The sequence below is a fragment of the Myotis brandtii genome, unplaced genomic scaffold (genome assembly GCF_000412655.1).
Source record: "Myotis brandtii unplaced genomic scaffold, ASM41265v1 scaffold231, whole genome shotgun sequence".
NCBI classification, from domain to species: Eukaryota; Metazoa; Chordata; class Mammalia; order Chiroptera; family Vespertilionidae; genus Myotis; species Myotis brandtii.
This window is the reverse complement of record NW_005358689.1, coordinates 972,060-984,369: the sequence shown is the minus strand read 5'-3', so window position 1 is coordinate 984,369 and position 12,310 is coordinate 972,060. Positions and strand designations below refer to the sequence as shown.

General features: G+C 54.0%; 1 protein-coding gene across 1 annotated transcript in view; it reads left to right on the top strand.

Moving 5' to 3' along the window:
* Positions 1 to 136: 136 nt before the first annotated feature.
* The window catches only part of SUSD4 (sushi domain containing 4), a gene marked incomplete at its 3' end in the record, with an annotated part of 72,567 nt that continues 60,393 nt past the window's right edge, over positions 137 to 12,310 (top strand). The window contains exon 1 of the mRNA XM_005866508.2: positions 137 to 348. Coding sequence (XP_005866570.1) covers positions 207 to 348 — 142 coding nt within the window. The remainder of the gene's footprint in view (positions 349 to 12,310) is intronic.

The window sequence follows — 12,310 nt, the reverse complement described above, 5'->3', positions numbered from 1 at the left end:
GTGATGGCGCTCTGGGGAAGGGGGCGGGGGAGGCCCGGGGATGGAGTCGGGGAAGTCGACCCCCCTCTACCCACCCCCCCTATTCCCTCCGGTTCCACGGGAGGAGCGGAAGTGTGGCCCCCGCCAAGCCCAGGCAGCCGGGGGTATAGTCCTGTGCGTTCCCGGTTGCAGACTCTTGCCAGCCGCATGCCCTGTGTGGATGAAAGATGTATTATGGAATGAACCCGAGCCATGGAGACGGATTTCTAGAGCAGCAGCAGCAGCAGCCTCAGTCCCCCCAGAGACTCTTGGCCGTGATCCTGTGGTTCCAGCTGGCCCTGTGCTTCGGCCCTGCACAGCTCACGGGTGGTGAGTGACTGACTCCCTCTGGCTGTGGCTGTGGCCGGAGGGCCCGGCAGGGGAGGGGGAGCCCGGCTGGCAGGACAGCTCCGCCGCTCCCCCCGCCCCCTACATCCCGACTTCTGGGTACCCCAGAACCTGAGGAGCCCCTGTGTCCCAGCCTCAGAACACCCTTTTTCAAAACCCCCGGAGTTCCCCCCAAATTCTTCTGGAGCCCCGCACAGCTTCACACACCCACATTCTGTCTGGAGCTTCCCACCAGCTGCCCAGCAGCCTGACTTCTGCTTTCTCTAAAGCAGCGGTTCTCAACCTTCCTAATGCCGCGACCCTTTAATACAGTCCCTCATGTTGTGGTGACCCCCAATTTCATTGTTACAAATTGAACATCACGAAAGCATAGTGATTCATCACAAAAACAATTTGTAATTATATATGTGTTTTCCGACGGTCTGAGGCGACCCCTGTGAAAGGGTCGTTCAACCCCCAAAGGGGTCGCGACCCACAGGTTGAGAACCGCTGCTCTAAAGGAAAGACAATAAGGCTGACCTATTATTCTCATTTTGGGGGAGAGAGAGAGAAAGTGTATTTCTGGATAATGGATGCTTGAGGACCTCTGACCCTTGTCTGTGCCCTCAGCAGACACAGTTCAGGTTTCAGCTGCGAGACCCCCTTTGTGAATGTGAAGGGTTCGAGAACGTGGCCAGACTGGCTGCAGCCAGGTTTGCTGGAGAGTTAACTTTCTCCTTCCTTGGGAGGTGGGGTGTCTGTGCGCGTCGGGGTGGGGAGGGGATGCAGAGGTGTTCTTCAGATGTGTTTCTGGAGGGTTGCTTGGCGTCTCCAGGCCTGATTTGCAGGAAGTGGACGTTAGCTGAGATAAAGGTGGTGATGCGGACGCCATAGGCGGACTCCACAGTCAGTTCTGGGACAGGGGCTGCCTTCGGGTTGTGGTGGAGGGAGCGAGATGGAGGTCCTGTCCGGATTTCAGAGCCTAAGAGTCTCTGCCCCCATGGCTCCTCGCTGCCCATCACTGCTGTCCATCACTGCTGTCCATTCCAGACTTTCCATGAGCGCTCGCTGAGGTGTTGTTCATGTGAGAAGGACAGAGAACCATGCTGCAGAGCCAAGATACTGTTAATAAACCAAGTATAATCGGTGGAAAACCAGGAATTGATCGATACTACAGAAACCATTTTAGTGCTTTAAACTACTGCTGTTTTGGAGAATTCCAAGGTGAAGATGGAAAAAAAAATGCATGAAAAGTTAGCAAAGGTGGGGGAGGGGAATGAGCTGGACTTGAACACAGAGGCATCGATAACGCAGGCCTCCCGCTCAGAGATCTGAGATGCTCAGGCTGTAAGGGAACTTCTCGTAACGCACCTGTCAGTCAGCGAGAAGACACTGGCTTGGGATGGAGGCCCTGTTTTGGTTTTTGGTTTCATTGTTTTAGGCAGAGGCAGCTTTTTTGGTGCTCTTATTTTTGTAGAAATACTAGAGGTCCGGTGCACGAATTCATGCACAGGTGGGGTCCCTTGGCCTGGCCAGCCATTGGGGCTGATGGCGGGGTGAGGAGACTCATTGATCGGCTGCTTCCTGCACGCCCCCTACTGGGGATCAAGCCCGCAACCCAGGCATGTGCCCTTGACTGGAATCGAACCTGCGACCCTTCAGTCCACGGGCCAGTGCTCTATCCACTGAGCCAAACCGCGTAGGGCGACCAGCGATGCTTTAGACCAGCGGTTCTCAACCTGTGGGTCTCGACCCCTTTGGGGGTCGAACCACCCTTTCACAGGGGTCGTCTAAGACCATTGGAAAACACATATGTAATTACATATTGTTTTTGTGATGAATCATTATGCTTTGATGTTCAACAATTTGTAACAATGAAATTGGGGGTCTCCACAACATGAGGAACTGTATTCAAGGGTCGCGGCCTTAGGAAGGTTGAGAACCGCTGCCTTAGACGAAGGCATTCCTTAAGGAAGTCGGCCTGCTCTGGACTCTCACCATCGCTCTTGGTGACCCAGATGCGGGTGGCCTGTGAGGGACAGGTCTCCCCAGTGTCTGACCTCGGGGTGATACTCGGCCCTGAACGTCAGCCTTCAGAGAATGCTTTTATTTGATCTACAAAAAGGTGCATATTTAATAGACCCTGTTCTGGGATGTGTGGGTTTTCATTTTTGATTGCTTTCAGTGGAAAAGGAACACAACAATAGCAAGGTAGAATCGTCTGAGCCGGGAGAAAAAGCCTGCGCCCAAAACAAGCCTGACAGCAAAAGCCTGAACTGGCAAGGAGAGAAATTGAGAAAATGATTAGAAAAAGAAAAGGGGGAAAAAAGAACTCGATCAAAACCGAAAGGCTTTGTCCCTGAACCCAGAGTCCATTCAATTCTTTGAGTCGTGGGAGGGCTTTCATGCGCCTGAATCGGCCTCAGGTGACGTTGGGGTGGCTCTTTCCAGTTTGTCTTTTGTGACTTGGGAAAAAGGGGCCCCCATCTGGGGCCGCTAAGACCAGATACCCCGAGAGGACGAACACCGGGGTGACAAGGAGACACAGATCCCCACTGATCCCAGAATCTGACGGGGCATGGCCGGGGCTAGCCTCTCTTCCTCCATCCAATCATGCTACCAGAGGTGATTGATATATGGGGAGAGAGGCGTTGAGGGCCGCCTGGAATGGTCCACGTGGGAGGAGAGGAGAGAGCTACGAGTTTGCTCTAGAAATCAGTCCTTGGAGGCGGGCTCACTCGCACATCCACAAATTATCAGGAACCCAGGCCGAGCTCTGCTCCTTCATAGCCGTGTGGGGCTTTGAAAATCTCGGTTTCCTCATCCATTCAGGGAGGATAATGCCGCCTAATTTGCAGGGTGGATGCGAGGGATGGAAATTATGTGGCTGTTCTATGAATGTAGATACAAGTAGTGAGGAGGGGCCCACACAACGCTGTACTCATCTGGCCTCTGCCTCATCCATTCAGTACATACTGAATGCGGATCCCCACCCTGCTCCCAGCACAGTTGCATGTCATGTTCTTTTTACCTATAAGAGCCTTCCTTTGCTCTTTATTTTTTGTCTAGTGAACAGACTGCTCTTTGAGACCCAACACAAACGCCCTGATCTGTTTCCTATTTCCCTGGTCCCTGACTTCTCCCTCACCTGGTGCCCCGCTGCACTAGGCATAACCCTCCTCCTAGTGTTGTCTCATCCACTGGTCCCCAAGCCCACTGAAGGCCAGAACCCGGACGCCATCATTATTCAAGAGAGTTGATGGTCTGAGCCTGAGATGCTAAGTTTTAGGGAACAATTTGGCCCAGTATTTCCTCTTCTTTAAGCAAAAGAATCCCGTGCTCTAGCCAGTTTGGCTCAGTGGATAGAGCAGCGGTTCTCAACCTGTGGGTCGCGAACAATGAAAATACATCCTGCATATCAGGTATTTACATTACGATTCCTAACAGTAGCAACATTACAGTTATGAAGTAGCAACGAAAATAATTTTATGGTTGGGGGTCACCACAACATGAGGAACTGTATTAAAGGGTCACGGCATTAGGAAGGTTGAGAACCCCTGGGATAGAGCATCAGCCGATGGATTGAAAGGTCCCGGGTTCGATTCTGGTCAAGGACATGTACCTGGGTTGCAGGCTCGATCCCTGGCCCTGGTCTGGGCTCATGCAGGAAGCAAGCAATCCATGTGTCTCTCTCACATTGATGTTTTTCTCTCCCCCTCCCTTCCACTCTCTCTAAAAAAAAAAAAATCAATGGAAAAATATCCTCGGGTGAGGATTAACTAAAATAAATAAATAAACAAATAGAAAAAGAGAAAGAACCCTGTGCTACTCTAAGACAGCAATTACCCACTCAAGAAGAAAAAAAAAACCCAAATAGAAATAATTGAGTTGCTCACAAACTAGAATTAAAAGTGCATTTTAAAATAGCCTTTTAATTGAGAGGATTGTAATTGCTTTATTAATCTTAAACAAGGTAAACTGGGGGACATCAGAGAAGTAAAACAAATTCATTCTCGACGTTGTTTGCAACTGGCAGTGAACTTGGGAGCACGTGGTGGATGAGCCTATATCATGCCCCCCCCTCCCGCCCCAACTCCCCCAGGAGGGCGGGGGCTGGGGGCAGACACAGGTGTGAACCTGAGGAATGAATGCCTCGTCTCCACATTTATTCTTAGAAGCGAGAGGAATTGCAGAGGTGGGTAAACTTGATCAATGCTCATTTCATCATTACCCCATTGCATTGAGCTCTTCAAGAGAGGATGCGTAAGTGATTTCTTTTTGGGAAACGCAGGTTTGACCTGGCCGGCTCATGTTGCTGTTTGAAAACGGCGACTTTAATCTCCTGGAATTACCAGCGTGGGCGCCGGGCTACACACCGCGAGGGCCACTCGTGTGCTATATTCCCTCCTCTCGGTGTAGCAAAATCCGAAAGAGACCTTATTTCTTCGGTCTGATTGCATTTATCAAAGGTAGAGGTGATTGAATCGGGTGAACCGGCAAGAGAGAGGCTCTTATAAGAAAGAAATGAGATCTGTTCTTGCGGTGGGTTCTGGAAACAAAATCTGTGTGTGGACAGCGTTGCTACTGACCTAGCCGGTTTCCAAATTCAGACTCTCAGCCCGTAGAAGAAGCCTTAAAACTTCCCTGAACACTTAACCTCAGAGGGTTCTGATTCTCTCCAGGCGAGAAACAATGGGGCCTGCTTGCTCTGTGGAAATCGGAGAGGGTTAGAGGATTAAGCTTCTCAGTGATTCTCTTAGACTGCTGGTAACTGAGTCTCAGTGTTAGAACCTCATCCAGGGGTGCATTCTAACAGCTTCTTTTGGGGGACGGATCTGCAAATGTCAGCTGTGGCATGCACTCGCTGGCCGATGGGGGCCGCCTCCATGTTTAGGTCAAAACGGGGAAATAATGATTTAGAAACTTGCAGTTTCTCTGGTGGAGAACAATCCGGTTCAGAATCGCCAGGTGGCCTTTGAAGGGCTTGTGCAGATTTCCCCCTTTGTTTTTTTTTTTCTATCCCCTTTCTGTCTACACCAGCGGTTCTCAACCTATGGGTTGCGACCCCTTTGGCGGTCGAACGACCCTTTCACAGGGGTCGCCTAAGACCATCCTGCATATCAGATATTTACATGACGATTTGTAACAGTAGCAACATGACAGTTATGAAGTAGCAACGAAAATAATGTTATGGTTGGGTCACAACATGCGGAACTGTATTTATAGGGCCAGAAGGTTGAGAACCACTGGTCTACACCGTTGTTTCATGGACGGGAGGTGCTCACTTGCTTGTCATGATGACGTGGAGGAGGCTGTAGTTTAGCTTCTGAGGCAAAGAGCTGGCGAGGAATAGCAATGCCCGGTAGAAGGTACACGTGGCCACTTGCTACTGTCCCCAACTGGCTGGGTGACAGTAACCTCACTTCTGCCTCGGTTTTAGTATCCCTGTCTGTGAAATGGGAACGAGACGGGCACCCCTGCCCCTCCCGTGGTGGTTGTGAGGATCAAACGCATCAACAGGGGGCAGTGTAGTTACGCGAGGTACTGACATCACCACCAGTAACCTCACTTCTGCCTCGGTTTTAGTATCTCTGTCTGTGAAATGGGAACGAGACGGGCACCCCTGCCCCTCCCGTGATGGTTGTAAGGATCAAACGCATCAACAGGGGGCAGTGTAGTTACTCGAGGTACCGACATCACCATCCACAAACTGGGAATGAATATGCTTGCTGTTTTCACGGTGCCAGGGTGCCCAGAGTTCCGTGGCCCCGAAAGGATGTAGCAGGACACATGCATGGTCATACCCAACGGCCCAGGCCGAGAGGGAGATGTGGTATTGAAATCCTTGGGTGGTCACGGATCCTGGGTCCCAGTAGACCCATCAGAGATCTCTCCATCATGATACAGTATCATAGGTCCTACAGCGGAGATTTATCTCCGTTGGGGGGGGGGGGGGGGGGGGCTTACCAAAGGGGATGGCATTTGAGCTCCGTCTTGGGTAATAAAATGATTTCCCAGGCAGAGCAGGTGCTTGATCCCAGGAGAGAGGGTCGCACAGGCTCCGAATGAGAAAGACTATGCACCAGAGACGAGGACTAGCTCAGGGCAGCCTTCGCGAAGGGCAGAGACAGGCAGGTGGGACCGCATAGCAGCTAATACCACGGCTTAGGCGTTTGAATGCTACGCTGTAGTCAGCCCGGAGCCTATACCATAGTCCATGCACCAGAGACGAGGACTAGCTCAGGGCAGCCTTCGAGAAGGGCAGAGAGTTTGAGAAGAGATCGGACAGGCAGGTGGGACCACAATGGCAGCTAATACCACGGCTTAGGCGTTTGAATGCTACACTGCAGTCAGCCCGGAGCCTATACCATAGCCTGCAGGGGCCTGGCAGGATCGGATCTTCGCTTTAGGAGAGAATTTTTTAGCCATGTGGAGACAGAGGCGAGATGGAACCCTGACTCGTAACTCTTTGCTGTGCATCTGCCGGTGACCAGGTGGAGGATGAAACGAAGTTCCTGCCCGCGGGGAACGCATATTCCAGTGGGGGCCGGTGGGGAAACGCTTGCCTCGGCCCAGGAGGGGACACGATGAGGCTGTCACTAGGGGGGATAGATGCATGTGAAGAAGAGGCCGGACAGCCGGCAGGATGTGGGGGTGCAGGAATGGCCGTTCCCGGAGCCCTGGCCGTGGCCATTGGGGAGGGAGGCTGATGGGTTCACTGTGAATGAGGACACTTGCGCTGCCTGCAGGACCCCCGTTGGGGCACCATCTGCCCATCAGGCAGCTGAAAACTCGCTTCGGTGCTCGGGGGAGCGATGAGCGCTGGAGACATAGATTCGTGTGTCATGTAGAGGGTTGCTGGGGCTGTGGGAGGGGCTGGGCTTTCCCAGGAAGAGGGAACAGCCAGCCAAGGAGAGGGCTTGAGGGCGAAGCCCAGGAGTCATGCACATTTAAGCGTCAAGAGAAGCCAGGAAGGCCCTGGCTGGTCTGGCTCAGTGGATAGAATGTCGGCCTGCAGACCAAAGGGTCCCGGGTTCGATTCCGGTCAAAGGCATGTACCTCGGTTGCAGGCTCCTCCCTGGCCCAGGCCCTGGTTGGGGCTTGTGCAGGAGGCAACCATCGATGTGTCTCTCTCACATGGATATTTCTCTCTGTCTTTCCCTCTCTCTTCCACTCTCTCTGAAAAATCAATGGAAACATATCCTCGGGTGAGGATTTAAAGAGAGAGAGAGAGAGAGAGAGGCCAGGAAGGAGGAGGAGCCACTGTGCTGATGATCAGTTGGGTGAAAACAACAGCAGACCTTGATTCTTACTGTCCATTGCTCATTCTGATTTAGAGAGAGAGAGAGAGAGAGAGAGAGAGAGAGGTACCAGGAAGGAGGAGGAGCCACTGTGCTGATAATCAGTTGGGTAAAAACAACGGCAGACCTTGATTCTGACTGTCCATTGCCCATTCTGATTTGGGGGCAAGAAAGTCATTTTATGTTCCCATTGGGATGGGGTAAGTCCTGTGAGTTCTGGGGGCCCATACCTAGTGGACCGACAGGAGAGCAGGGCCGGGAAGGGGAGGCTGTGGTTGGGAGGGTGGTGGGTCCGCGTAGAGATGCTTGAGACGGGGCTGCAGGAGAGTCAGAATATCGTTCCGCCTTCCCTCCAGCCTCCCCACGGCTTACCGGGGAGATCGGCGTTGAACGGGGTCACTGGGTGGCCGTGGAGGCTCCGGGTGGCTCCCTTCCGGGGATGCTGAGCAGAGGGGACCCTGTGCACGAATGTCATGACAGTGGCCGGGGGACTTCCCTGCTGTCGCCCCATCTGTACTCCTGGGCGCTGGGATGTCGGAGGTGCTCAGGGCTTCCCAGGCGTGTCCTTCCCCCGCCGTCCTTTGCAGCCCTGCCCCCCAGTCCTCCAAGTTCTCACCTTCTTGGCTGTCGTTCCTCTTCAAAGGTGCCGTTGTCAGGGAGCGACCCCTCGGTCACCCTCACCCCCAGTGACCAGCTCTGCCTCTCTGCAGCGCGTCCCTCCACCTCTCCATGCTTTGCTTTCTTCCTCTGGAAATCAGGGTCGGCACCTCCCAGGGGCGGGCTGTGCTTATGGAGGAGGCAGGGTCAGGGGAGGCAGTTTATAGTTCAGTTGTGATGGCGTCAGAAGGGACACTCCACTGCGCCTCCGGCCATTGTGCCAGGGAGGGTCGGGGATGCTGGGCACAGCCTGTAGACGCTCCCCACGTGCAGGTCCCAACCCCGTGGAGGCTCATTTTGTGCGACACGATGTCAGGCAGCCCTAGGGGGCTCTTCTGCTGCAACATGAGTTGTGCAATCTGTGCTCCGTCCCTGCTGCTGGCGCGCCCCGAGATAGTCACGGCTGGAGATGGAGAAGGCCCTTGTGCCGCGGAGAAATGGGGCGCTGCATTTAGGTCTAGAGCAGCGGTTCTCAACCCGTGGGTCGCAACCCCTTTAGGGCTCGAACGACCCTTTCACAGGGGTCGCCTCAGACCATCGGAAAACACATATATAATTACATATTGTTTTTGTGATTAATCACTATGCTCTAATGATGTTCAATTTGTAACAACGAAATTGGGGGTCACCACAACATGAGGACCTGTATTAAAGGGTCGCGGCATGAGGAAGGTTGAGAACCGCTGGCCTAGAGAATCACTAGGCGTTTCTCCGCCTGGAATGCCTCTTACCTCCAGCTGCTGGCTGTCTCATTCTTGAGAGCCTCGTCGCAGCCCTGCAGGTGGGATGCCGCTTTGGGGTGCCTGTGGGCTGGAGATCTCAGGGTTCCTAGTCTTTCGCGGGGATGCCTGGGAGTCTTCTGTCTGTGTTGCAGCCTCGGAGCCCTTCAGGACAGCTGCCTGTCAGCCGGCCCGGCCTCTTCTTGGCCCCGAGTGTCTTCAGTTCTTTGCCACGTGTGGGCTCCTGGATGCCAGGATCTGCGTTGGGAAGGAGTCCTTAAAATCAGGCCTGAGCACGGGCTTTGAATGGATAGAAGAGGGCCTTGTGTGGATGTAGGAGGTAGCTGGGCATCCCCCCCACCCCCCGACTCCTCCTACCCCCCCAGAGTGGCTCTGCTGAGTGGCTGCCCCTGCAGGTTTCATTTACATGGTAACGAGTGCTCGGAGCTTCTGCCCTACCTGGTCCGAGGAAGGAGGATCCGTTCTTTGGGGGCTCCCCAACACACCCGAGGATCTAAAAATGGGGGTGACCCTGCCCCGTCTCTGCAGCCAGTCGCCTTTGTGCCTTGGGTGGATCACAGCCGCGTCCAAGGGCAGATTCCCGTGAGTCTGTGGTTGCCACGCCGTTAAAAATTGTTCTCTCTCAGCTTCCTCCCTGCACCCTGGTTACCAGGGCTTTTCATCAAAAGCAGAGCCGGTGGCGGGTCCCTGCCGCCCCTTTGCTGTGTGAGGTCTGTGTGCGTCTCCCCTCCTGCGTGCCTCGGGCTTCTAATAGCTGGCATTTCCTCCAGGACCCGCTGAGCTGAGGTGGTTGCTAAACTGGGTCATGCGCTCGGCGCTGTGGTGGAAGCTCACTTCCACGGAAATGCAAGGGCTGGTCCCAGGCCCGTTTCTCCCTGGGCCCTCGATCTGCATGGAGACTCGACTTTTTCACGACTGTTCCTGGGCTCAGACAGACACACACACACACAGTTGCTCTCAAGTTGAAGAACAAAGATAGCCTCCTAGGCACGAAGAGTCCAGAAGATGCTGCCCTCAGGGTGGTCCCTGGACCTGGCAAACACAATGTTGGGGGCAAAATTTGTGTCCCACCTGCCGATCCTATTGGGTTGCTTTGCCCTCGGGCGCTGGGCTGGTTCCTCCGCAGGCCTCATGCAGCGCTTCCCGGGCCTGGACTCCCCTCGTCCCCTTTCCGCCTCCACAGAGCTGTCCTGTCCCTTCGGAGACAGCTGACATCTCACGGCTACTCTTTCTGCGACCTCCTGGGTGGTCCCGGGGCCCCCTCAGCTCTGAGAATCCTCAGAACACAGGAAACATGGACAGTTGGGCTGGGGAGGAGGATGGAGAGAGCCTGGTCCATAGGGGTGATGGGAGCCCTGTAGCTCCCTCATAGGGTCAGAGAGGGGACTGCGGGGCCTGGCCGAGCAAGCCGCCCAGAGCCCCCACCTGCTTTCCCCTGAGCGTGCACCTGCTTTCCATGCGGTGCCTGCTCTCACCAACCTGTGGAGCCCCGCCCCCAGCCGGCCCTGTCATTCTAGAGAGGAGTATGGTCCTCTCAGGTGATGGTCCCTGTCCCTCATGCAGTCGGTAGTGTGGTCAGTGAGGACAAGGGTCTAGGGGCAGACCCTGGGATGGAGTCCCAGCTCTACCGTTCAATTGCTTTATATGCAGGGCACACTGCTTCATCTGCCTCTGCCTCAGTTTCTTCATCTGTACAATGGGTATAATACCCTCGCCATTAAACTGTTGGGAAGGTTCCACAGGTGCATATATGGGAAGCACAGTGCCTGGCACGGAGTGAGGTTTGAATACGTGTTGACTGTCAGGGTCCTCCTGATCTTCATCATTATGATTTGTGTCATTTTTACATCTGGAAGCTCCTGGAAGCTGGGGACCACAGTTGTTTCATCTTTTCTTTCGTTTTTTTTTTTTTTTTCACCTGACCATGCTGTGTGTGTCCTACAGACTCAGGAAACGTGTCTGCTGACTAACACACGTGCAGAGGATGGAGATGTCAGGAAGCCTAGCATCAGGTCTCCACAGTGGGTGGGAGCTCCCAGAGGGCAGGCACCAGGCTGTCCGCTGTGATCTCAGAGTTCAGCGAGACATAGTGAGTCCCGGGCCACACCCACAGCCGGGCAGGGGGCACGGGCTCTGCAGCCAGGTCCGGCAGCCGGACCGGCTACTCAATGAATAGGATATTGTTGGGTTGAACAGATATTGTTGAGTTGAGCACTTGATTATGGCTAACCTCTCTCTTCCCTCTGGCTTGATATCCGGGTCAGGTGGCCACAACAGCTGCATAAATGGCAGGAAGGACAGTGGGAGGGTTCTGTCTTGAACTTTGCCCTTTCCTCCATGACTGACAGCACCTGAGGGGTCTGAGTTCTCACTGCTCTGACCTGATGGGGTTCAAACATGCTTTGAGCTCCGATGGTGAGAAACTGAGCCGGACTTTCAGCCTCTGATCTTCCACTAGAGGCCCGGTGCACGAATTCATGCACGGGTGGGCCGGCAGGGGGGAGAGGGGCTGTGGGAGGTAGGCCGGCCCCACCCCCAATAGGGGGTAATCAGGGGTGGGGCAGGCCGGGGTGAGGGGCTGCGGGCCTATGTGGGGTGGGACTGGCTGAGGGGAGGGGCCAAGGGAGGTTGGCCGTCTGGCCCCAACCCTGATTGGGCGGTTGGCCCGCTGTAGTGGGTGTCATAGCGACCAGTCATTCCCAGTCATTATGGCGTTCCAGTCACTGGCTTTTTATATATATAGATGATCCACGCTTATGCTTACTCAACAGGAGTGTATTAAGCACTTACTCTGTGCAAGCATTGTGCGAAGTATTTACTAAGCCTGGAAATAGGAGTCCGCTATCGCCCCCGCCCTCACGGAGCTCGAGTCTACGTGTTGATATGTGTTACCAATGCCCTTGTGCTGCCATAACAAACTACCATAGACCGGTGACTGAAACAACAGAAATGTATTTGCTCAGAGTTCTGGAGGCTGGAGGTGCAAGACCAAGGTGCCAGCAGGGCTGGTTTCTGCAGATGGCCGCCCTCTAGCTGTGTCCACACCTGATCCCTCCTTGCTGTGTGTGTGTGTGTGTGTGTGTGTGTGTGTGTGTGTGTAGGGAGAAAGAGGAAGGAGAGGGAGCATTCTAGTGTTTCTTTTTATAAGGACACAGTCATGTTGACTTAGGACCCCACCTTTATGACTTTATTTAACCTTAATCACCTCCTTATAGACCCTATGCCCAAATACCCAGTCACGTCAGGGGTTAGGGCTTTGACATATGA